Source organism: Phyllobates terribilis, unplaced genomic scaffold (genome assembly GCF_046119375.1).
Source record: "Phyllobates terribilis strain yellow unplaced genomic scaffold, ASM4611937v1 Scaffold_8739__1_contigs__length_26895, whole genome shotgun sequence".
Classification (NCBI taxonomy): Eukaryota; Metazoa; Chordata; class Amphibia; order Anura; family Dendrobatidae; genus Phyllobates; species Phyllobates terribilis.
Window position 1 is genome coordinate 1 of NW_027371479.1, and position 26,896 is coordinate 26,896.

The 26,896-nt window shown below is 52.0% G+C and overlaps 1 protein-coding gene across 1 annotated transcript; it reads left to right on the forward strand.

Moving 5' to 3' along the window:
* Window positions 1-460: 460 nt before the first annotated feature.
* Window positions 461-25,837, forward strand: LOC141252385 (puratrophin-1-like; the record flags this gene model as incomplete). The annotated part of the gene is made up of 19 exons (XM_073670501.1): window positions 461-640; window positions 739-862; window positions 1,198-1,291; window positions 1,767-1,853; window positions 3,020-3,136; window positions 3,231-3,329; window positions 3,530-3,678; window positions 4,659-4,797; window positions 4,921-5,043; window positions 5,120-5,311; window positions 22,129-23,009; window positions 23,340-23,589; window positions 23,707-23,796; window positions 23,884-24,108; window positions 24,188-24,358; window positions 24,448-24,625; window positions 24,764-24,880; window positions 24,967-25,233; window positions 25,310-25,837. Coding segments are annotated over 19 exons (3,806 nt in total), but the record flags the coding sequence as incomplete, so codon positions are not given.
* Between the last annotated feature and the right edge of the window lie 1,059 nt (window positions 25,838-26,896).

The following is a 26,896-nucleotide window of genomic DNA, read 5'->3' on the forward strand; positions in this document are numbered from 1 at the left end:
TCATTCCCTGGATTTGTCCTCCGCTCTGCAGAGCCTCATTACCTTGATTTTTGGGGGTTCCCAGCAGGTTGAGATTGTGCAGCTCCGCTTCATTCATTCTCTATGGGACTGCAGGAAATAAGTCCCGCAGAAAATGAGCAGAGCGGCAGGCAGCAAGTTCTGTTCCAGGGAATATCCTGCACTATGTTTGTTGGGACTGTGGTGGTCACGTATTTTGCTTTTTTCTTCAATGCTAGAGCTCAGCTATGCTGTAAGGAGTGTCTATCCTTAGGGTTAGGATCTTGCTGACTGTTTCCAATAACTACTAGCAGAATTTTGAATGCAGCTCTGGAGTATTTCATCTTGTACAGGAAGAAGTAGTTTTACAAATCCTATCACATGTGTATGATGAATGCTATAGATTCACAATCAGAACCTTAGTCGTCTTCTAGGTTTCTACCAAGTTTCCTCTGTTTTGCAGGACGGTGTGATGGTCAGGAGAAGATCCCAGAAATACGGGCGGAGAGAGACCCCGTTCCATTATGGCCGCATGACCTGAACTCCCCAAGTGTCTGTAGGAAAAGTGAGAGTCGGAGCCGTCCCTGGCGGGTGCAGGACGTTGCTGCGGACGTGCTGATGAGCGGCGTGGCGTACCTGCCTGGTGAGCGGACTCCATGTACTGGTTGGGGAAATGTATTCGCACAGCTGCAGGGGCGTTACATTGTTACATATACATGGTCATATATCGTCTCTTTCTAGGCACCCGGGACCGGAGCGGCCGAGCTCTGCTGATCATCAAGACTCGTAACACTTGCTGGCTGAACCCGCACTGCACCGCGACCGAGCTGGGGCGGCTCCTGCTTTACTTCTACAGCACCGTCCGGTGAGCGCTCGTCCTCCGCCACCAATGTCGCATCTCTGCCTGAACCTTTAGGATTCATTTATACTTTTTATTTGCCACTTGCACCAAAAATAGTGTAGGGGGTCTTCTACATTTATAGGGGGTGGTCCTGGTTTTTACATTTTTCCTTTTGAAAAGTTCTAAAACTTTTGAACAAACTTTTTATTCCAATGCAAAACTTTCTGGTTGTAGAGGGATTAAGAAAACTATTGCCCCCTTTAAGAGATGACATAATCCCGTGGCGACCTGTGTGTGTGTCTCCGTTTCATGGCCGCGGTTGGATCCGCACCGATCACAGATTATTCTTCCCTCCTCAGGAAAGACTGCAGAGCTCTCGGCCTGACACTGCTGGTGGACGCGCGTCGCTGCTCCCCGGTACCCGCCTTGTTCAAAGCCGTTCATATCGTGCAGGTAGCGAAACACAAGGATTATTGGGGGGAAATTTAACGCAATTGTTGCAGCCGTTTTCCACTGTAATGGCGATGGTTTAATATCTCGCTGTGAGCACTGACGTCCGTGCGACGTCCGGGATCCACGGGAAGGATTTGCACCATCTTGACACCAAGTAAAGATGAATCCACTCAGATTGCAAAATATAAAATGACCATAGTGATTGGAGGAAGATCCTTTATTCCTGTGGCATTAATAAAATGCGTTGGGGGTGTTGGAGCCTCACAGGAGAATGCATTGTTCTGCAGGAGCCCTGCGTACGATCGATGTGCCTGTCAGTCACTATGTCTTGCTCCCCACACATGGAGGGTGAAACAGGGCGATACAACACATCACACGTAGCAAAAAACCCTCTAATAGTGCGATCTCCAGTTATAACAGCTGTCAGGTGGTTATAACCTGCTGTAATAATAAACGTCACGTTCCTCTGTTCCAGGCCGCGGTTCCCCATAGTATCCATGCAGTATTACTTCTGGCGGAGAAAGATCTGGTCCTGTCCTCGGAGAGACCCCATGGGGTGCAGGTAAGGAGCGTCGGGGGGGGGGCTCGCTGGCGGACGTCCCTTACATTGCAGGTCTGTGCTTGTATAGATTGACATTTAATCTCTGGATATAGAATATTAGGGACTCGTGCGTCAGTATCCGCCTCCGGCTCCGCTCCTGGGAGGAGGAAGACACCCGGAGTTCGGGTTACAGAACATTTCCAATTCTTCGGTTGAGGGAATAACGACTGACGTGAACGCTGTACACGTGTATATGGTCTGGACATTTACGGTTAAAATAGTCCCTGAATTGTTTCTGAATTAGCAGGAGTTTAGTCTGGCACCGGGCGATCAGTAGGTGGTAATGGTATCGCTGACATGGATGCACAGATGAGGTCCGGAAGAAAGAAGTAGGGATGCCGTTCTCTGCTGATCCCTACACATTTAGGTAGAAGTTCCAAAATGTCCTTCAGTTTGCCGTGCGCGGGATTGTAGCTGGAACGTCCTAAAATTTGGTGCAAACCTCCAGCGTGCACGGATCCCCCGCTCTACGTGACTAATGAGCGGCGACTCCTCCGGGGTCGTTTGTTTAAGGGTTTCCCTATTTGTTCTGAAATCCAATCTTCCCATCAGTAATTGACTAATTGTGACAAGGCATAAGGGGGTCTGCTCCGAAGCGTGCCGCGAACCCCCTCAGGGGCCGCACAGAGGTGACAATTAGCATAGCTCAAAGCCTGACCCCCTTCTCTGCGGACACAAAGACCACTGACAGGCGGCCGCTGCCGCATCGGCTAATTCACAGGCGTCCGAGACGGATCCTGCGCTGGGGTCATTAGGGCGAAATAACAGAGACCCCCCCCCAAGAGTTAAAGCCGCAGATATGAAGATTTATAGAAGCGGAGGTTTCCTGCACTTAAAGGGACAGGAGCGAGAGGACGCAGGATTGTGTGCGATCACCGAGCGAGCGGTGCGGGCGCTGGACAACATGGACCGAAAAGAAAAAAGGCGATTCAAAGAGTTTATACTTCCGAAATCATAAGATTTGTGCTCTCTGCCAGTGAACGGGAGCACGGACGACGGAGAGCTCGCTACATTTGTCCTCCAGACTGATACATTGTAACGAATGATCCTTCTTTGTCTCGCTCAGACTGGATACAATTGTGACAAATAATATATAATCATTTCTGCATCTTATTATCGTTCTGCAGTTTGATGTTCTCACGTCGGTGAAGTCTTTGCACAAACACGTGGAGGCCTCGCAGCTCCCCCCCGCGTTCAGTGGGACGTTCCCGTACGGTCACCAGGACTGGCTGACGTTCCGCGCGGTGAGTGGACGCCCCAGGACTCCGGGGGCGACGCCGTCACTATCGGACGACTTGACGCAGAAACGTCTTTTAATATTTTCTTTTCTTCCTGTAGAAGTTGGAGAACTTACAAGACAGCTGCCGCGATGCCTGCGTCTTCCTGAACAGCGCCATCCAGAGCATGCACGGCAGCTCCCTGCCTGACAAGGCCGAGGTGCGGCGTCCACATATCCTGAAAATGTTCTCTCCAACAGCTGAGGGTTTGGTGCAATGTATCCTGCACTCCTGATACATTGTAGCAAAGTGGATCAGATGCAGCTGTGTGATTCCTATACATGGAGCACATGAGCAGTCGGTCGGGGAGACGGCGCCCCCCACCCCCCCGTGTAACGTCACGTGTCTTCTCTCCGGCAGGAGGCCAGTCTGCAGCTGACGCGCTTCGGCCACTTGATGAAGGCTGTGCTGGAAGATGCAAGACTGGTGACGCTGCAGACAGAAGGGGGCGCTGTGCTGGCCAGACTGAGGAAAGAGGAGTCGTGTGTTGCTCTCACCGAGGATTACAGGTAGGGGGCGACGTCACCAGATCGCGCTGAACTGCAGCAGGTTCTCCGCTGTCGGTAAATAGAAACATTCCTGTTTAATAGTCTGATATCCGTCACAGCTCAGGGTTTGTTACAATTGCATCTTTTCTAAACGGATTAGACGTTTTACCTTCGCTGATACATGGAAAAAATTGTATCAAACTTGTTAGAAGCTGAAGAGCGAGATTGTGCGCCGGATCTGACGGCAGAGATCCTGGATGGCAAAGTGTTCTAGAACTTACGGAATGTGGCGGCTCCTTTAAGATTCTATCCCGACAGTGAAAGTGTTAAGGTGTCGATGGCGGCGGCGCTGATACTGGAGGTGTTTGTTGGAGGAAGCCGGGGGTCGGGGTTATCCACCAGTCGGGTTTTGGCCGCTGCTTTTTCCAGTCGCTCTGGATCGCTGCGCCGTGTCTGGAATTCGATTGAAGCTGCAGGAATTGTGAAATGTTTTTCCCGATCGTCACTCCGTCATCTGGCACCAAATCCTCCGCGATAACTCCGGCGTCCAGCCGAGCCGCCGCATCCTGCAGGGGGGACGAGAGGGGCTTCCTATAGCAGAGTGACCCCAATCACTGGCGTGAGGGTTGGGGTCTGTTCACACCACGTGTGGCCACATTCCCATTGAAGCCTTATATAACACTGGCTATAGCTGCTGCAGAACCTCTTTTGGAATAGTAAATCCGAGCTAGCCTAATTGGACTCTCTGATCCTGTTTCTCAATAAGATGCATTTAGGTTTTGTGGCAGTAGTTTAATGAGCACTGCAGCTGCTGCAGAACCTCTTTTGGAAGAGTAAATTGGAACTATTCTAATTGGGCTCTGATCCTATTTATAAATGAGATGCATTTAGGTTTTGCGGCTGTTGGGGCATCATGTGGTATAATGAGGACTGCAGCTGCTGCAGAACCTCTTTTGAAGGGAGAAGAAGGCGCAGGTTCTTCTGATGTCTCTCTCTTCTAGGGAGGCGATGGACCTGGCGGCAGAGCTGTATAACAGGGTGGATGAAGGCGTGCACAGCCTGGTGCGACTGTCTAACCAGCGCATACAGGAGATGGAGCTGGTCATCGACTACAGAGCCTTTGAGGAGCGGTTTCAGGAGGTAAGAACGTGATAAGGAGGGGATCTGAGGGGTGATTGTGCGAGATGATGAGATATTCCGGATTATCGGACAGCCTTGTCCTGGATTATCAGATGCGGCTGACTGTGATCTGCTTTCTTTTAGGTCAGCGGGTGGATAGAGAATGTGGGTGAGCGTCTCCTGGAGGATTGCAGCGTCCTAGAAGATTCCCTGGAGGTTCTTCTTCAGACGCAGAGACACTTCGGTGAATTTGACGGAGTGGCGCGTGTAAGTGGCGGCTGCAGACGTTTCGCCTCCTCCGGGTGTCATCTTGGACCTCTGACGTTTGGGTCCTGTTTTCCAGGAGTACTGCAGCCGAGGGCTGGATCTGCTCCAAACCATGCAGCGATGGCAGAGCCTCTCCTCCCCCGACGCTCAGAAGTACCTGTTCAGGTTGCAGAGGTGTCAGGAGAAGGTGGACGAGTTCTCCCGGAGGCTGGAGGAGAGCAGGAGCCGCCTGCAGAAGACCCTCAGGCTCTACCAGTTCTTTGACAAGGTCAGTGAATAAGTCGCCAGATCTGCTTGCTGGCCATTGTGGCTCCCAATTAGCTTTAATGTCTGATGGAGTTTATGGACGTCTGAATTCTCTCTCCTGTTTTAGAAGCTCAGGCTGCTGCTCAGATCATCCCCCATGCTTTATACTGCAGCTCTGCTTAATAAACCATGACTGCTTCATGAGCAAAATTTACATTTTCAAAAAATGATGTTAGACGGCTACAGAAAAAAATGCTGGGATTTGTAGTGCAGGAGCTCATGGCAGAGGTTTTAGCGTCTTTCTGCACGGGTTTGCAGCTGATGCTGAGGTGGATTCACAGCATAAAGCTGAGTTTTTCTAGTATATAAATGGCTCCAGATGTTGTGGTCGGGTTCGGTCTTGTGACTCACACCACAAACAGCTGCTTTTTCCAGGGCAGTCCTGTTATTATATGATGCGGGCGAGACGCTGCACTATCTGCTCGTATATGATTCCTCCCGCATCAGAGGCGATCGCCTCCGATCAGAGATCAATGCGTCTCAGGAACGGCTCTCCTCTTCCCTCTGGTGGACACACATGGTATTGCAGGCCAGGACCTCACCACTGGAGTCTTGATGTCACAGAGGCTGCTCTGCATTTTTTATTCCATTTTTATGTTGTTATTGCACAATGTTTGGCTACTAAACCTCATCTGGTATCCAGCAATCGTTATTTCTCCTAATATTGCTGAAAACTTTAGGTTTGGACAGTTGTTCCAGTGGTGTGTGTATATATATATATATATATATGTGTGTGTGTGTATATATATATATATATATATATATATATATATATATATATATATATATATATATATATATATATATATGTGTGTATATATATATGTGTGTATATATATATATATATATATATATATATGTGTGTGTGTATATATATATATATACACAGTACAGACCAAAAGTTTGGACACACCTTCTCATTTAAAGATTTTTCTGTATTTTCATGACTTTGAAAATTGTACATTCACACTGAAGGCATCAAAACTATGAATTAACACATGTGGAATTATATACTTAACAAAAAAGTGTGAAACAACTGAAAGGTGGGCCCTGTCAGGTTTAATAAGTGGGATTTCTTGCCTTATAAATGTGGTTGGGACCATCAGTTGTGTTGTGCAGAAGTCTGGTGGATACACAGCTGATAGTCCTACTGAATAGACTGTAAGAATTTGTATTATGGCAAGAAAAAAGCAGCTAAGTAAAGAAAAGCGAGTGACCATCATTACTTTAAGAAATGAAGGTCAGTCAGTGCGAAAAATTGGGCAAACTTTGAAAATGTCCCCAAGTGCAGTTGCAAAAACCATAAATCGCTACAAAGAAACTGGCTCACATGAGGACCACCCCAGGAAAGGAAGACCAAGAGTCACCTCTGCTTCTGAGGATAAGTTTATCCGAGTCACCAGCCTCAGAAATCGCAGGTTAACAGCAGCTCAGATTAGAGACCAGGTCAATGCCACACAGAGTTCTAGCAGCAGACACATCTCTACAACAACTGTTAAGAGGAGACTTTGTGCAGCCGCCTTCATGGTAAAATAGCTGCTAGGAAACCACTGCTAAGGACAGGCAACAAGCAGAAGAGACTTGTTTGGGCTAAAGAACACAAGAAATGGACATTAGACCAGTGGAAATCTGTGCTTTGGTCTGATGAGTCCAAATTTGAGATCTTTGGTTCCAACCACCGTGTCTTTGTGCGACGCAGAAAAGGTGAACGGATGGACTCTACATGCCTGGTTCCCCCCGTGAAGCATGGAGGAGGAGGTGTGATGGTGTGGGGGGGCTTTGCTGGTGAGACTGTTGGGGATTTATTCAAAATTGAAGGCATACTGAACCAGCATGGCTACCACAGCATCTTGCAGCGGCATGCTATTCCATCCGGTTTGCGTTTAGTTGGACCATCATTTATTTTGCAACAGGACAATGATCCCAAACACACCTCCAGGCTGTGTAAGGGCTATTTGACCAAGAAGGAGAGTGATGGGGGGCTACGCCAGATGACCTGGCCTCCACAGTCACCAGACCTGAACCCAATCGAGATGGTTTGGGGTGAGCTGGACCGCAGAGTGAAGGCAAAAGGGCCAACAAGTGCTAAGCATCTCTGGGAACTCCTTCAAGATTGTTAGAAGACCATTTCCGGTGACTACCTCTTGAAGCTCATCAAGAGAATGCCAAGAGTGTGCAAAGCAGTCATCAAAGCAAAAGGTGGCTACTGTGAAGAACCTAGAATATAAGACATATTTTCAGTTGTTTCACACTTTTTTGTTAAGTATATAATTCCACATGTGGTAATTCATAGTTTTGATGCCTTCAGTGTGAATGTACAATTTTCAAAGTCATGAAAATACAGAAAAATCTTTAAATGAGAAGGTGTGTCCAAACTTTTGGTCTGTACTGTGTATATATATATATATATATATATATATATATATATATATATATATATATATATATATATATATATATTTTTTTTTTATTATTATTAGTATTATAGCGCCATTTATTCCATGGCACTTTACATGTAAAGAAAGGGGTATAATACAAGAACAATTACAATAATCTTGAAGACAATGTGACAGCGACTGGTACAGGAGGAGCGAGGACCCTGCCCGCGAGGGCTCACAATCTACAAGGGATGGGTGAGGATACAGTAGGTGAGGGTAGAGCTGGTCGTGCAGCGGTATGGTGGAGCGAGGACTCTGCCCGCGAGGGCTCACAATCTACAAGGGATGGGTGAGGATACAGTAGGTGAGGGTAGAGCTGGTCGTGCAGCGGTATGGTGGAGCGAGGACTCTGCCCGCGAGGGCTCACAGTCTACAAGGGATGGGTGAGGATACAGTAGGTGAGGGTAGGGCTGGTCGTGCAGCGGTATGGTGGAGCGAGGACTCTGCCCGCGAGGGCTCACAGTCTACAGGGGATGGGTGAGGATACAGTAGGTGAGGGTAGAGCTGGTCGTACAGCGGTATGGTGGAGAGAGGACCCTGCCCGCGAGGGCTCACAGTCTACAGGGGATGGGTGAGGATACAGAAGGTGAGTGTAGAGCTGGTCGTGCAGAGGTATGGTGGAGCGAGGACCCTGCCCGCGAGGGTTCACAGTCTACAGGGGATGGGTGAGGATACAGTAGGTGAGGGTAGAGCTGGTCGTGCAGCGGTATGGTGGAGCGAGGACCCTGCCCGCGAGCGCTCACAGTCTACAGGGGATGGGTGAGGATACAGTAGGTGAGGGTAGAGCTGGTCCTGCAGCGGTGTGGTGGAGCGAGGGCCCTGCCCGCGAGGGCTCACAGTCTACAGGGGATGGGTGAGGATACAGTAGGTGAGGGTAGAGCTGGTCGTGCAGCGGTATGGTGGAGCGAGGACCCTGCCCGCGAGGGCTCACAGTCTACAGGGGATGGGTGAGGATACAGTAGGTGAGGGTAGAGCTGGTCGTGCAGCGGTATGGTGGAGCGAGGACCCTGCCCACGAGGGCTCACAGTCTACAAGGGATGGGTGAGGATACAGTAGGTGAGGGTAGAGCTGGTCGTGCAGCGGTATGGTGGAGCGAGGACCCTGCCCGCGAGGGCTCACAGTCTACAGGGGATGGGTGAGGATAGAGCTGGTCGTGGAGCGGTATGGTGGAGCGGTGGTCACTACAGGTTGTACTCTTGTCGGAAGAGGTGGGTCTTCTGGTTTCTTTTGAAGGTTTCCACGGTCGGCGAGAGTCTGATGTGTTGGGGTAGAGAGTTCCAGAGTAGGGGGGAAGCACGGGAGAAATCTTGTATGCGATTATGGGAAGAGGAGATAAGAGGGGAGTAGAGCAGGAGATCTTGTGAGGATCGGAGGCTGCGTGCAGGTAAGTACTGGGAGACTAGGTCGCAGATATATGGGGGAAACAGGTTGTGGATGGCTTTGTATGCCATGGTTAGGGTTTTGAACTGGAGTCTCTTGGCAATGGGGAGCCAGTGAAGGGATTGACAGAGAGGAGAGGCCGGGGAATAGCGGGGGGACAGGTGGATTAGTCGGGCTGCAGAGTTTAGGATAGATTGGAGGGGTGCGAGAGTGTTAGAGGGGAGGCCACAGAGCAGGAGGTTGCAGTAGTCGAGGCGGGAGATGATGAGGGCGTGCACTAGTGTTTTTGCAGATTCGTGGTTGAGGAATGTGCGGATCCGGGAGATATTTTTGAGTTGGAGACGGCAGGAGGTGGAAAGGGCTTGGATATGTGGTTTGAAGGAGAGATCAGAGTCCAGGGTTACCCCAAGGCAGCGAGCTTGAGGGACTGGGGAGAGTGGGCAGCCATTGACGTTGATAGATAGGTCAGTTGGGGGGTTAAATGAGATGGTGGAAAGATGATGAACTCTGTTTTGTCCATGTTAAGTTTTAGAAATCTAGCAGAGAAGGAAGGATGAAATAGCGGACAGACATTGTGGGATTTTGGTTAGTAAGGAGGTGATATGGGGTCCAGAGAGGTAGATCTGTGTGTCATCAACATAGAGGTGATACTGAAAGCCGTGAGACTCTATGAGCTGTCCCAGACCGAAGGTGTAGATGGAGAAGAGCAGGGGTCCTAGAACTGAACCGTGGGGGACACAGATAGGGGTTGAGATGAGGAGGTGGTGTGTGAGTGGGAGACACTGAATGTCCGGTCTGTTGGGTATGAGGAGATCCAGGATAGGGCCAAGTCTGTGATGCCGAGAGATGAGAGAGTCTGTAGTAAGAGGGAATGGTCGACAGTGTCAAAGGCAGAGGACAGGTCCAGGAGGAGGAGGACAGAGTAGTGTCGCTTGGATTTGGCGGTCAGTAGGTCGTTGGTGACTTTAGTCAGGGCAGTTTCAGTGGAGTGGTGGTCTGTGGGGGTCCCAGGTCTGAGAATGAACGTTTACAGTGTTCATTGCTGTGGCCCCTTTTGCTCCTAGCTCCTCGCTGTGCAGACCCCCGCAGCGGCCTCTCTTCACATCAGTGCTGCGGTTCTCCTGCACAGGTGACCTTACAGTCCTGCATGTACCGGTGTATACACTGATGCAATTGTTCAGAGTGTCCAGTAATCTGGCATCTCAGCGTTATGGATCATCAGACCTTTACTGAGCTTACATTGAAAGGTTCAGCATCGGAGGACAGGCTGGCCAGGGGGCCGCCGTACCAAAGACCCTCACTCCCTCTGTAGCTTATGATTACAGGGACTTTTTTAGGAACTGGTAACGGGGTTTTCCCTGGAGTCTGCGGCCGCCTCTGTTCAGTGATTCTGGATAGAAGAATGAAAGGCCGGGAGGGACGAGCTGTGCAGTATCATCATCATCATCATCATTGCCGCCCTGATGGGAGTCGCTCCTGTGGCTGAGCACAAGGAATGCAGCTGCTGATAAAGGAGTGATGCAGCGAGTGCAGCTCCTGTGTAATTCTGCTGGTGATAGACTCCTGAGAAGAGACGGAGGGCATCCAGCTGCAGTATGTCACCCAGCAGAAAGCGATGGGGGTCTGCACCTGGAGACGCCTCAGGCTGTGAAGGAGTTTATAGAGACATAGTGACATGTACAGCACTGCCTGTGTGTCCTGCTGGGAGCTGCGCTGATACATTGTAGCAAACCCTCAGCAATGAGAAGCGTCATCGGGTGTGTGGTAAGAAGAGATGGTGACACTGGCACGGGATTAAGATGAAAAGTTATAGAAATTTGCAGGACGTTATATCTTACAATCTTTTTCAAGTAAATTTGCTTGTGGTAAAAATCTAATCCTTTGTATATAATCCAGCTCTGGTATGATAATCCAGCTCTTTGAGGCTCATGTATTATATAATCTGCATTATAACCCAGCTATGTGGCTCCAGTATTATAATCCGGCTCTGTGTGCCTCGTGTCATACTCTGCTTTTGTGCAGCTCATGTATTATATAATCCGTATTATAATCTGGCTCTGTGCGACTCTGGTATTATAATCCCGCTTTGTGTGGCTGCTTTGTTATAATCCGCCTCGGTGCGGCTCCGTTATTATATAATCTGTATTATAATCCAGCTCCTGTGTTATAATCCGCCTCTGTGCGGCTCCGTTATTATATAATCTGTATTATAATCCAGCTCCTGTGTTATAATCCGCCTCTGTGCGGCTCCGTTATTATATAATCTGTATTATAATCCAGCTCCTGTGTTATAATCCGCCTCTGTGCGGCTCCGTTATTATATAATCTGTATTATAATCCAGCTCCTGTGTTATAATCCGCCTCTGTGCGGCTCCGTTATTATATAATCTGTATTATAATCCAGCTCCTGTGTTATTATCCGCCTCTGTGCGGCTCCGTTATTATATAATCTGTATTATAATCCAGCTCCTGTGTTATAATCCGCCTCGGTGCGGCTCCGTTATTATATAATCTGTATTATAATCCAGCTCCTGCGTTATAATCCGCCTCGGTGCGGCTCTGTTATATAATCTGTATTATAATCTGCGTTTTTGTGTGGCTCGTATGTTATAATCCGAATTGTAATCCAGCTCCTGTGTTATCTGCCTTTGTGCGGCTCTGTATTATATAATCTGTATTCTAATCTGCATTTGTGCGGCTCGTATGTTATAATCCGAATTATAATCCAGCTCCTGTGTTATTATCCGCCTCTGTGCGGTTCTGTTATTATATAATCTGTATTATAATCCAGCTGCAGTATTATAATCCGGCTGGTATATGACATAATCTGCTGGATCGCTGCTGACACTCTGATCTTTAACCCTCTGGGCTCTGGCATTTCCTTGGTGTTGGGGGGCTCTGCTCCTCTCCGGCTCCCGCTCTCGGTCCGGGCCCATCCCCCTCCTCGGGGCTCGGCTGCCCATCTGCCTCACATTTGCCTGTGAATAGCCGGCCTGGCAGGGTGCGGGCGCCAGTCTCTCACTTCTGCAGATGATGAGCAGAGGCCGTCGAGTGCAGCTCGGAGCACAGATGGGGTCTACAGACGTGCAGGTAAGAGGGTCCCGTGTTATGTCCCTAGTTGGGGGTACAGCAGGTGCGGGGTCACCCAGTCTTTAGTATGGAGCTTGGCTGTGGCACAATGGGCTGATGGTTCTGGTGGGAGTCCTGTGTCCCCATGTCCGGGGTATTGTGGGGGGCATGTTGGGGTTTTCTTTGGTTGTGATGGTGCCTATTGATGGTCGGAGGTCTCTTGTACGACTGGAGTTGTGCTGCCGGAGCACGGCCAGAAAAGACCCTCAGAGACTGGTCCTCCGGTACTAAAGGGTTAATCCTTGTACGCTGCGATGCCAAGAACCGAAGCAACATCCAGAAGTAACTGTCCATTACTTGGCCGTGTGAGATGCTCTGCAGGGCGGAGGCTGTGCCTGTCTGTGATACTCAGATTGACCCTTATGGTCCTGATGGGTGAATAGCGCCCCCCGGGGCACATCGGGCCTCGTTACTGCTTTATTTGTTCTGGGTGGATTTTCACAGACACACGGCAGAGAGTAGAGAAAGGGGATGAAGACGGCTGCGGGTGGGGAAACTTACTATGGGGTCTTGGAGTCGGGTGGGGGTGACGTACACCGCGAACATCAGCTGATAATTGTGGTTACCCCTCGTACACAATGTCACATACATATCACACGCGCAGTCGCATACATATCACACACGCAGACGCATACACATCATACAAAGAAGCATAGATACTACACACAGGCACATACGTATTACACACATACATATTACACACATAGACGCATATATATCGCACGTGCAGTCGCATACGTATCACACACAAATATACATATCACACGCACAGACAGAGATATCAGCCGCGGAAATATTACACACATATTACACTGTCACATACATATCACACACGTTACACACTGTCGCGCACACATCACACACTGTCGCGCACTCATCACACACTGTCGCGTACTCATCACACACTGTCGCGCACACATCACACACTCATCACACACTGTCGCGCACACATCACACACTGTCGCGCACTCATCACACACTGTCGCGCACACATCACACACTGTCGCGCACACATCACACACTGTCGCGCACTCATCACACACTGTCGCGCACTCATCACACACTGTCGCGCACTCATCACACACTGTCGCGCACTCATCACACACTGTCGCGCACTCATCACACACTGTCGCGCACTCATCACACACTGTCGCGCACTCATCACACACTGTCGCGCACTCATCACACACTGTCGCGTACTCAGCACACACTGTCGCGCACTCAGCACACACTGTCGCGCACTCATCACACACTGTCGCGCACACATCACACACTGTCGCGCACACATCACACGCTGTCGCGCACACATCACACGCTGTCGCGCACACATCACACGCTGTCGCGCACACAGCACACGCTGTCGCGCACACAGCACACGCTGTCGCGCACACATCACACGCTGTCGCGCACACATCACACGCTGTCGCGCACACATCACACGCTGTCGCGCACACATCACACGCTGTCGCGCACTCAGCACACGCTGTCGCGCACACATCACACACTCATCACACACTGTCGCGCACACATCACACACTGTCGCGCACACATCACACACTGTCGCGCACACATCACACATTGTCGCGCACTCATCACACACTGTCGCGCACACGTCACACACTGTCGCGCACTCGTCACACACTGTCGCGCACACATCACACTGTCGCGCACTCATCACACACTGTCGCGCACTCATCACACACTGTCGCGCACTCATCACACACTGTCGCGCACACATCACACTGTCGCGTACTCAGCACACACTGTCGCGCACACAGCACACACTGTCGCGCACTCATCACACACTGTCGCGCACTCATCACACACTGTCGCGCACTCATCACACACTGTCGCGCACTCATCACACACTGTCGCGCACTCATCACACACTGTCGCGCACTCATCACACACTGTCGCGCACTCATCACACACTGTCGCGCACTCATCACACACTGTCGCGCACACATCACACTGTCGCGCACTCATCACACACTGTCGCGCACTCATCACACACTGTCGCGCACACATCACACTGTCGCGTACTCAGCACACACTGTCGCGCACACAGCACACACTGTCGCGCACTCATCACACGCTGTCGCGCACTCATCACACGCTGTCGCGCACTCATCACACGCTGTCGCGCACTCATCACACGCTGTCGCGCACACATCACACGCTGTCGCGCACTCATCACACGCTGTCGCGCACTCATCACACGCTGTCGCGCACTCATCACACGCTGTCGCGCACACATCACACGCTGTCGCGCACACATCACACGCTGTCGCGCACACATCACACGCTGTCGCGCACTCATCACACGCTGTCGCGCACACATCACACGCTGTCGCGCACTCATCACACGCTGTCGCGCACACATCACACGCTGTCGCGCACACATCACACGCTGTCGCGCACACATCACACGCTGTCGCGCACACATCACACGCTGTCGCGCACACATCACGCGCTGTCGCGCACACATCACGCGCTGTCGCGCACTCATCACGCGCTGTCGCGCACTCATCACGCGCTGTCGCGCACTCAGCACGCGCTGTCGCGCACACATCACGCGCTGTCGCGCACACATCACGCGCTGTCGCGCACACATCACGCGCTGTCGCGCACTCATCACGCGCTGTCGCGCACACATCACGCACTGTCGCGTACTCCGCACACACTGTCGCGTACATATCACACATTATTGCGGGGCTTCATGTATTCCGTTGCTCGTGCATCTTGTGCTCCTTTCACCTTCTATCCTCGTTCCCGGTCCTTTATTCCAGTCGCACCGTTGCACGTGGTTGCGGTCAAGACCTCCTTGCTGTCGGTCGCTGTCACAGTGCTCATGTTTCTTACTGAAACGTTCTCCCTGCTATTAACTGTCTGCCGGGTTACTCAGGAGCCGTCTACCTGTCAGTATTCATCTCCTCCATCCAGATCTGATGGCTACTCCCATCATTGTACTGACAAGGGCTGATGGGTGATGGCCTGCTCATGGTTACGGTCAGGACTTATTAAAGACTCTGTTGATCTGTCAGTCACTTGCCCGGCTCTGCAGCTGGGAGGTGTATGTCATCTGTAGCTGCGTCCGGTACATTCCCACCTACACAACACAGAGGGTTAGACCTTCCTTTCTTACTGCTCTTCTCTTTGAATTGATTCAGGATTGTATGTACTGACAGCAAACAGAGGCTAAAACCTGCGCAGAGCTCATACTTCTCACAGCTGAAGGTTTGTTACAATGTATGCAGACTAGACAATCTTCTGTTAATTGCAGACATCAGTACAGATATCTCTACTCCTGATATTTTGCAAACTTTCCACTGTGAAAATACTTATTAGCCCGCTTGGCCTCTAGAAGTAAATATAAATCTATTCACTGACAGCAAGCGGACATCTTACCGAGGAATCAGAATGCCTGGCGGGTATGAAAGTTGCAGCACTTTTCATTCCTTGTGTCAGGGCTATGATGGGGCTGGGTTTCCATTGCGCATATACAGAGAAACTCGCTTGTTTTTGTGCCGCCCTGATCTGATCCCTCAGATGCTTGTGTGTGCCCCGCACTGATCTGATCCCTCAGATGCTTGTGTGTGCCCCGCACTGATCTGATCCCTCAGATGCTTGTGTGTGCCCCGCACTGATCTGATCCCTCAGATGCTTGTGTGTGCCCCGCACTGATCTGATCCCTCAGATGCTTCTGTGCGCCCCGCACTGATCTCATCCCTCAAATGCTTCTGTGCGCCCCGCACTGATCTCATCCCTCAGATGCTTCTGTGCGCCCCGCACTGATCTCATCCCTCAGATGCTTCTGTGCGCCCCGCACTGATCTGATCCCTCAGATGCTTCTGTGCGCCCCGCACTGATCTGATCCCTCAGATGCTTCTGTGTGCCCCGCACTGATCTGATCCCTCAGATGCTTCTGTGCGCCCCGCACTGATCTCATCCCTCAGATGCTTCTGTGCGCCCCGCACTGATCTCATCCCTCAGATGCTTCTGTGCGCCCCGCACTGATCTCATCCCTCAGATGCTTCTGTGCGCCCCGCACTGATCTCATCCCTCAGATGCTTCTGTGCGCCCCGCACTGATCTCATCCCTCAGATGCTTCTGTGCGCCCCGCACTGATCTCATCCCTCAGATGCTTCTGTGCGCCCCGCACTGATCTCATCCCTCAGATGCTTCTGTGCGCCCCGCACTGATCTCATCCCTCAGATGCTTCTGTGTGCCCCGCACTGATCTGATCCCTCAGATGCTTCTGTGCGCCCCGCACTGATCTGATCCCTCAGATGCTTCTGTGCGCCCCGCACTGATCTGATCCCTCAGATGCTTCTGTGCGCCCCGCACTGATCTGATCCCTCAGATGCTTCTGTGCGCCCCGCACTGATCTGATCCCTCAGATGCTTCTGTGCGCCCCGCACTGATCTGATCCCTCAGATGCTTCTGTGCGCCCCGCACTGATCAGATCCCTCAGATGCTTCTGTGTGCCCCGCAGTGATCTGATCCCTCAGATGCTTCTGTGCGCCCCGCACTGATCTCATCCCTCAGATGCTTCTGTGCGCCCCGCACTGATCTCACCCCTCAGATGCTTCTGTGCGCCCCGCACTGATCTGATCCCTCAGATGCTTCTGTGCGCCCCGCACTGATCTGATCCCTCAAATGCTTCTGTGCGCCCCGCACTGATCTGATCCCTCAGATGCTTCTGTGTGAACCGCACTGATCTCACCACTCAGATGCTTCTGTGTGAACCGCACTGATCTCACCACTCAGATGCTTCTGTGTGAACCGCACTGATCTCACCCCTCAGATGCTTCTGTGTGCCCCGCACTGATCGGATCCCTCAGATGCTTCTGTGCGCCCCGCACTGATCTGATCCCTCAGATGCTTCTGTGCGCCCCGCACTTATCTGATCCCTCAAATGCTTCTGTGCGCCCCGCACTGATCTGATCCCTCAAATGCTTCTGTGCGCCCCGCACTGATCTGATCCCTCAGATGCTTCTGTGTGCCCCGCACTGATCTGATCCCTCAGATGCTTCTGTGCGCCCCGCACTGATCTCATCCCTCAAATGCTTCTGTGCGCCCCGCACTGATCTCATCCCTCAGATGCTTCTGTGCGCCCCGCACTGATCTCATCCCTCAGATGCTTCTGTGCGCCCCGCACTGATCTCATCCCTCAGATGCTTCTGTGCGCCCCGCACTGATCTGATCCCTCAGATGCTTCTGTGCGCCCCGCACTGATCTGATCCCTCAGATGCTTCTGTGCGCCCCGCACTGATCTGATCCCTCAGATGCTTCTGTGCGCCCCGCACTGATCTGATCCCTCAGATGCTTCTGTGCGCCCCGCACTGATCTCATCCCTCAGATGCTTCTGTGCGCCCCGCACTGATCTCATCCCTCAGATGCTTCTGTGCGCCCCGCACTGATCTCATCCCTCAGATGCTTCTGTGCGCCCCGCACTGATCTCATTCCTCAGATGCTTCTGTGCGCCCCGCACTGATCACATCCCTCAGATGCTTCTGTGCGCCCCGCACTGATCTCATCCCTCAGATGCTTCTGTGCGCCCCGCACTGATCTGATCCCTCAGATGCTTCTGTGCGCCCCGCACTGATCTGATCCCTCAGATGCTTCTGTGCGCCCCGCACTGATCTGATCCCTCAGATGCTTCTGTGTGCCCCGCACTGATCTGATCCCTCAGATGCTTCTGTGCGCCCCGCACTGATCTGATCCCTCAGATGCTTCTGTGCGCCCCGCACTGATCTGATCCCTCAGATGCTTCTGTGCGCCCCGCACTGATCTGATCCCTCAGATGCTTCTGTGCGCCCCGCACTGATCTGATCCCTCAGATGCTTCTGTGCGCCCCGCACTGATCTGATCCCTCAGATGCTTCTGTGCGCCCCGCACTGATCAGATCCCTCAGATGCTTCTGTGTGCCCCGCAGTGATCTGATCCCTCAGATGCTTCTGTGCGCCCCGCACTGATCTCATCCCTCAGATGCTTCTGTGCGCCCCGCACTGATCTCACCCCTCAGATGCTTCTGTGCGCCCCGCACTGATCTCATCCCTCAGATGCTTCTGTGCGCCCCGCACTGATCTGATCCCTCAAATGCTTCTGTGCGCCCCGCACTGATCTGATCCCTCAGATGCTTCTGTGTGAACCGCACTGATCTCACCACTCAGATGCTTCTGTGTGAACCGCACTGATCTCACCACTCAGATGCTTCTGTGTGAACCGCACTGATCTCACCCCTCAGATGCTTCTGTGTGCCCCGCACTGATCGGATCCCTCAGATGCTTCTGTGCGCCCCGCACTGATCTGATCCCTCAGATGCTTCTGTGCGCCCCGCACTTATCTGATCCCTCAAATGCTTCTGTGCGCCCCGCACTGATCTGATCCCTCAAATGCTTCTGTGCGCCCCGCACTGATCTGATCCCTCAGATGCTTCTGTGCGCCCCGCACTGATCTGATCCCTCAAATGCTTCTGTGCGCCCCGCACTGATCTGATCCCTCAGATGCTTCTGTGTGCCCCGCACTGATCTCACCCCTCAGATGCTTGTGTGTGCCCCGCACTGATCGGATCCCTCAGATGCTTGTGTGTACCCCGCACTGATCTGATCCCTCAGATGCTTCTGTGCGCCCCGCACTGATCTGATCCCTCAGACGCTTCTGTGTGCCCGGCACTGATCTCATCCCTCAGATGCTTCTGTGTGCCCCGCACTGATCTGATCCCTCAGATGCTTCTGTGTGCCCCGCACTGATCTGATCCCTCAGATGCTTCTGTGTGCCCCGCACTGATCTGATCCCTCAGATGCTTCTGTGTGCCCCGCACTGATCTGATCCCTCAGATGCTTGTGTGCCCCGCACTGATCTGATCCCTCAGATGCTTCTGTGTGCCCCACACTGATCTGATCCCTCAGATGCTTCTGTGTGAACCGCACTGATCTGACGCTCCGGATGCCGCTGTGTGCCCCGCACTCAGACGCTCCGGATGCCGCTGTGTGCCCCGCACTGATCTGACGCTCCGGATGCCGCTGTGTGTCCCGCACTGATCTGACGCTCCGGATGCCGCTGTGTGCCCCGCACTGATCTGACGCTCCGGATGCCGCTGTGTGCCCCGCACTGATCTGACGCTCCGGATGCCGCTGTGTGCCCCGCACTGATCTGACGCTCCGGATGCTGCTGTGTGCCCCGCACTGATCTGACGCTCCGGATGCCGCTGTGTGCCCCGCACTGATCTGACGCTCCGGATGCCGCTGTGTGCCCCGCACTGATCTGACGCTCCGGATGCCGCTGTGTGCCCCGCACTGATCTGACGCTCCGGATGCCGCTGTGTGCTCCGCACTGATCTCACGCTCCGGATGTCGCTGTGTGCCCCGCACTGATCTGCCCCTCCAGGTGGCTCTGTGATCGCCTCTCAATAGGAAAATGATCTGTGGCTTTTTCAGCACTTGGCATCAATTGTGAGACTCCCGGAGAAAAGCCCTTTATGTGTTAGAACTTTAAATACCCGTTTCCTCTCGTATTGGTGACATCCTAATTCCCTTTCACATGTAGAGTCTGCTGGGAGTGCGGATGAGTCTAATTTCCACGGCCCCTACTCTTTACATCATGCGCTGCACCCCCTGATTTTGGAGAAGCTGCTGTCCCTTTCTGGACCTCTGTTGGCCAATTCCTTTCAGCTGAATTAAAATTCCAGCCGCGCCTGATTCCTCTCCTCCATCTCCCCTCCTCGCTCACTGAGCTGGAACACGGAAAGTGACATAGAGCCCACCGGCAGGCCCATGCAAGGCGCACGTTAACTCTCTCTCACCTGGATTGCTTCAGGCAGGAGACTCCAAACTGTGGCTCTCCAGGGGTTGCAAGACTACAACCCTCTGCGTGCCCTGACAGCTGCATGTAGGGCGACAGGTGGATGAAGTGACCCCTCACCTCGGTGTTTTGCCGTCTCCATACACCTGTCTGGTACAGTGTGATCCTGTATGAGCAGCTGCCCAGGACTCGGCCTTGTCCCCCTGGATTTGCTCTCCTGACCCCTCTGCCTTTGTGTTGGGCAACACTGTCTTTCTATTGAAATAGCAGCAGCGCATCAATAGCGGGGGCCGACCCCAGTGATCGCAGCTGCTTTGAGACCCCCTTCCTTCATCATATATAAAAGAGGGTCTTTGCCCTCCGCTATCTACTGACAAATAGGGGGGAGACCATACATCTGTCCTGTCCTGCCAGCAGATGTGACTAGTATGTGGGGGATGGTGGGGTCCCAGACAGATCAGTGTCACTCCGCTTCCACAAATTGTCCACTTTCTTTTATCTCTTCTACATTTGACCAATTATTGAGGTCTTGAAATGGCACCTTTCTGCGAGCCGCGTATCCCACTTTAATGAGATGGAGAGGGGCGTTGCCCTGTTTTGCAGTCTTGAGTGGAGTGGGGGTCCGGAGTGTTCTAATGTCTCGGTGGGGGATTGTTAAGGCTGTGATGGGCGGGCGCACTGCTGCAGAACGCTTGCCATTATTATACCAATATTTTCAGCCCGCGTTATTTTTTTTACCTAAATTCCTGATTTCTCCCCAAATTCTGGGCACTTGACCCTTTATGTCTTGAGATGTCAATGTCTGATTAAGGACAGAATCCATGTTGGGATTTATACGTTCTTGTTTGAAGCAACCCATTGAAGTTTTGACCGTCCCTATAAGACGTCAGCGGCTCTTTTGGAGGAACTAATGACCTCAGGGAGGTACGAATGAATGTTGGTCACTCGGTGACTGGCACCGCAGGACCATCCGTGTAATGTACAGTCGCTCGCTTGTGGCTGACGCTGCCCAGTAGATCCGCTCTCGGCTTCGCGCTGCGGGCACTGGGCATTTCAGGACAAGCAGTAAATCTTTTGTCTGCGGAGCATAGTGGCTCCTCTATTGTCCCCGGGTGCCTCCTTCATCCTGGCACCGTTTCACCCTCCGTGACTTTCAGGAGCCCGCTTGTCAGGTGACCACATTCCTGCATGGAACATGACTATTTGTGAGACTCGGTTGGAGTCGGGGGGTCCGGTTTCCCACAGGATGAGAACCCCTTTTGTTCTCACGGAGGCAGCATTATGAATACTTAGAAGGTGGCGTCCCTACATATCAGATGGTTGGCACCACGACGTCTCCAAGAAGAGAAAAAAAGAACCAACCTGGAGATTTCCGACACTGGTCACAGTTGTAGGACTTGTCTGCTCCCCTTGCCATGATATCTGACAGGGTGGACGTTCCATAGGACGCTTGTGCCCCGTACATACGAGGTCTGTATACAGGAATATATGCTCCGCGGGGAGTTCAGAGCTGGAGTTGCCGCTCTTTGAGCAGATTAGGAATTAGTGAAAATCAAAGCTCTGGATATTTGCATGTAAATGTCCCATCCTATAATTGGCACAATGGCGGCTCTGGGCTCTTGTCAGGGTCCTGCGATGCCGGCGGCAGCTCTGGGGAATAGCCCCATCTAATACCCCGAGATGATGAGAGTCATGAAAATGAGCTGAAGATAAGTGGCGTCTTGTTTATTCCATCGTCGGCCGGATCCGTACTTCTCCGCCTGGCGTCTTTTACTGGTCTAGGACTTGGTGCTTTCCAGCATTCGCTTTTCTGAACCCAGGGGTGCTAGAGGGTTTGTACCAAATTAGTAAGTTACGCCCAATCTGTTCTGGGGACAACCACACACTGGTGAGGGTCCCAGTGGGGTAAATGGTAGCTGTGATCATTCGCTTTTCTTCTGTCCTGTCCGTATGTTTTGTGACTTGATGTTAGTGGATTGTTCAGTTCCAGAAGTTTTTCCTAAACTTTCCATATTTGCTTTTTCAGGCTTACGAATGGGCCCTGGAAGGGATGCGACATCTTGCTGCCATCAGCCTGGACGACTGTAACTCGCCGGAGCTTTGCCTCGGTGCCCTCGGGAGTCTGGAGAAGTACCAGGTGCAGCATCCAGTGATCGGAGAGAAGAAGTTCGAGGAGATGCGGGAGCTCGTCTATGAGCTGAAGAACGAGAAGGGGGTGAAGCATTGGAAGTTCGCCTGGTCAAAGTGTCAGGAGGCCAGGCAAGTTTTTGAGAAGAAGTTTGAGGCCGCTTTGAGGGCGAAAAGTTTGTTGTCAGGAGATCAAAATTCTCCAAAGTCAATACCTTCAGAAGATGGAGACCAGAGGCGACATTCAGATAAGAACATAAATCTGTCTTACATCCAAAATAAGCCACTTAATTCCCCCGTCTGTGTCAGAGAGAGGAGACTTGGGAGAGTTCTGTGTCCGAGACCCGAAATGGACCCGATGCCCTTCAGAGTTAGTCCTCCTGGCTCCAGTGCCAGTTCTGTTTCATCGTCATCTGCGTACCGAGGACGTAAACTGTCCCTTCAGAGTTCTCCTGGAGAGGACCTGCACCTTGACCTGATTCACCAGGTGCCTTCCGGTTCCTCCACACCGACGCCATCACGACCCATGGGAAGAAGGCTGCTAAGAAAGGCTCAGAGTTTTGACCTTCCTGGGACTGATGTAAGCAGCCATGGTTGTCAGCGGAGACTCAGTGAGCCCGCCAGGAGAGGAAACACTGGGGTCTTCATCAGAGGCCTGGAAGTGAGCAGCACAGAGATGGTGGAGCGTTCCTGCAGCCCCCGACTACCACTCTCCACGGACTGGTCAGCAGAGCGGATGCTGAATGATAGGAGGAGTAGTGTCTCTTCAGCATGCGGCAGGTAAGAGGCCGACATAGTGCAATATAAGAAAGCAAAGTCAGATTATTGGTGCTCGGCCGGGAATAGAAACAAAAATTACACAGGATTATATGTTTTGTTCCATATGTTCTACTTTTCCCTATGGCCTGGGCATCCTCGGGCTGCCAACTTGTTGGGAGTTGTAGTGTTGCAGACATTACATTATTTTGTATAATGTTGGACCCCCGTACTGGTGATTTATGGAAATCCCAGAAGTAGGATCACTATTGATTAAAATTTGATGGCCTGTTATGTTAGATGCATCATACGAGGATCAGACTTTCATTTCAGCTCTTTTATCTTCTGCTGTAGTAAACTCCGGCACATCATCGATGAAATGGTCACCACAGAGCGAGAATACGTCCGGTCCCTGTGGTACATCAGTGAGAACTACTTTCCGGAGATGGATCGCATGGACCTGCCTCAGGACCTGAGGGGAAAGAGGGGCATCATCTTTGGAAACCTGGAGAAGCTGAGGGATTTTCACAGCCAGTATTTCCTGAAGGAGCTGGAGAGCTGCTGCAATCATCCCCTGAGAGTTAGCCACTGCTTCCTCCGGCACGTAAGTGACCCCCGGAGTGGGCAATATCGGCCTCCGGGGTCCATTATCTGAGCCCTGGACTATCCAGTGAGATCGTCAACAATGATGGAATTCGTCTTTTTTTATTTTTCCTTCCAGAAAGACCAGTTTGGGATGTACGCTTTGTACAGCAAGAATAAGCCCAGGTCGGACCTGCTCCTCGCCAGCCATGGGAACATATTTTTTAAGGTAAGAAAGTTTTGGAAAGTTTCCAGATTACTTTGCCGGTATACATAGAGTCTTTGGTTCACGAAGGGTTTTGTCACTTTGTGCCAGAACAAGCAGCGGCAGCTGGGAGACAAGATGGACCTGGCCTCGTACCTGCTGAAGCCCATTCAGAGGATGAGTAAGTATGCTCTTCTCCTGAAGGACCTGATTAAGGAGTGCGGGGAGGCGCAGGAGCAGGAGCTGGCGTATCTGCGGGCAGCCGAGGAAATGGTCAAGTTCCAGCTGCGTCACGGGAACGATCTTCTGGCTATGGACGCCATACGGGACTGTGATGTGAGTAATCAGGCGCTGACGACTGTCAGATATGAGCCGGTATCACAACTTCACATCCTCCATATTTTGTGACTTTCAGGTGAACTTAAAGGAGCAAGGACAGCTGGTGAGACAGGACGAGTTCACGGTGTGGCTTGGCCGGAAGAAGTGTCAGAGACATGTCTTCTTGTTCGAGGATCTGATCCTGTTCAGTAAACCCAAGAGGATCGAGGGAGGGTTAGACGTCTACATCTACAAGCGTTCCTTCAAGGTAAGAAAACTCTGTGACTAATGGGCCGGACTGGGATATTCCCCCCTGGATTTGGATTTCACGGTTCCCACCTTCTCTCCGGTTTGTAGACGGCAGACATTGGTTTGACGGAAAACTCTGGAGATAGTGGTTTGCGCTTCGAAATTTGGTTCAGGAGGCGGAAATCTAACGACACTCACATTCTCCAAGCCGGCACCGCCGACATCAAGCAAGCGTGGACGACCGACATTGCCAAAATCCTGTGGCAGCAAGCGAATAGGAATAAAGGTAGAGTTCCCCTGGGCCGAGCCACATTGTAGATCGGGGTAACGAGAGGGGTCTCTCATCGGATAACCTTGTTGGTCTCCCCCTTGCAGGGATAGATGCATTACGCCTTAATTCTGATTATGGATGCTTTATTTTCAGAGATCCGTATGCAGGAGATGGTTTCCATGGGTGTCGGTAATAAGCCATTTTTGGATATCAAGCCCAGTGACGCAGCAATCAATAACCGCGCTATCGATTACATCATGAAAGGGCGAGGTAAGTCTTTATAGGTTATTACACTCCGACAATGGTCGGACCGAATGCATGAGATGAATCCAGCCAATGCTTTGTGTTCTGCGCAGGGGCGAGGACCAGGGCCTCCATTGCGGTCTCCGTGTTTGACCATTCAGATCCGTACAAGAGGACTCAGGCTCCCATAACATGTAACGCTGTCCCCTCACCCTGCGGACCGTCGTCTGCTTCACTGCTGGGACCCCTTAACTTGCACATGTATGTGAACCAAACCCTTCTGCCCGGAGTGCTGTCCCCCAATAGACCGTATGAGCCCAGCAGCTGCCTGGAGGAAGACGAGCTGGAGAATGAGACGAGCTGCAGCCAGCCCTCCATGAGTGAGTGCCCGATCTGCTCTCTCTTCATCCTTCTCACCGCGCCGTGGATACTGATCATCTGGTGTTTTACTTGCAGCCACGGAAAGCTCCGAGTCCTCTCACTGTATGTCTGGTGCTGGCTCCAGCGGCTCAGACAGCGGCTGTGTCTCGGGTATCCCTCCCGACAATCTATCTGAAGATGCCGGCTCTCCGTGTGATGCCTCCGCACAGTACACCTTCCCAGAAAGAAGGAACAGCGTTGCCTCCCCGGTGGTGGAAAAATCCAGATTCATCAACAGACAATACATCTCAGCAGTAAGGACCTCACAGAGATACACTTACGTCACTACATCTCACAGCAATGTTCCCCAAGCTGTGGCACTACAACTCACAGCGTGCCAACCAGCTGATGACCCATAGCTTGGGGAACACTGCCCTACAGAGTCATGTATGTAACCAACACACAGTCACAATCGGAGAGGTGTCGGAGGCCTGCCGCCATGCCCCACTGTGTGTCGGAGGCCTGCCGCCATGCCCCACTGTGTGTCGGAGGCCTGCCGCCATGCCCCACTGTGTGCCGGAGGCCTGCCGCCATGCCCCACTGTGTGCCGGAGGCCTGCCGCCATGCCCCACTGTGTGCCGGAGGCCTGCCGCCATGCCCCACTGTGTGCCGGAGGCCTGCCGCCATGCCCCACTGTGTGCCGGAGGCCTGCCACCATGCCCCACTGTGTTCCGGAGGCCTGCCACCATGCCCCACTGTGTTCCGGAGGCCTGCCACCATGCCCCACTGTGTTCCGGAGGCCTGCCACCATGCCCCACTGTGTGCCGGAGGCCTGCCACCATGCCCCACTGTGTTCCGGAGGCCTGCCACCATGCCCCACTGTGTTCCGGAGGCCTGCCACCATGCCCCACTGTGTGCCGGAGGCCTGCCACCATGCCCCACTGTGTGTAGGAGGCCTGCTGCAATGGAAACAAAGTGATTCTGGTATCCTGTCAGCATTGGTGGACATCGGAGCCTTCCCTCGGACTGGTATACTGGGGAATACCCCAATGTACATGTCTGACTGAGGGCTTAGACATCATCAATTTGGGCCATTGTGTAAAGAGTAAAGTCACCTCTGCTGCATCTGTATAACATGAATATACACTGCTCAAAAAAATAAAGGGAACACTTAACAGAATATAACTCCAAGTAAATCAAACTTCTGTGAAATCAAACTGTCCACTTAGGAAGCAGCACTGATTGACAATCAATTTCACCTGCTGTTGTGCAAATGGAATAGACAATAGATGGAAATTATTGGCAATTATCAAGACACCCTCAATAAAAGAGTGGTTCTGCAGGTGGGGACCACAGACCACATCTCAGTACCAATGCTTTCTGGCTGATGTTTTGGTCACTTTTGAATGTTGGTTGTGCTTCCACACTCGTGGTAGCATGAGATGGACTCTACAACCCACAGAAGTTGCTCAGGTAGTGCAGCTCATCCAGGATGGCACATCAATGCGAGCTGTGGCAAGAAGGTTTGCTGTGTCTGTCAGCGTAGTGTCCAGAGGCCGGAGGCGCTACCAGGAGACAGGCCAGTACACCAGGAGACGTGGAGGGGCCGTAGGAGGGCAACAACCCAGCTGCAGGACCACTACCTCCACTTTTGTGCAAGGAGGAACAGGAGGAGCACTGCCA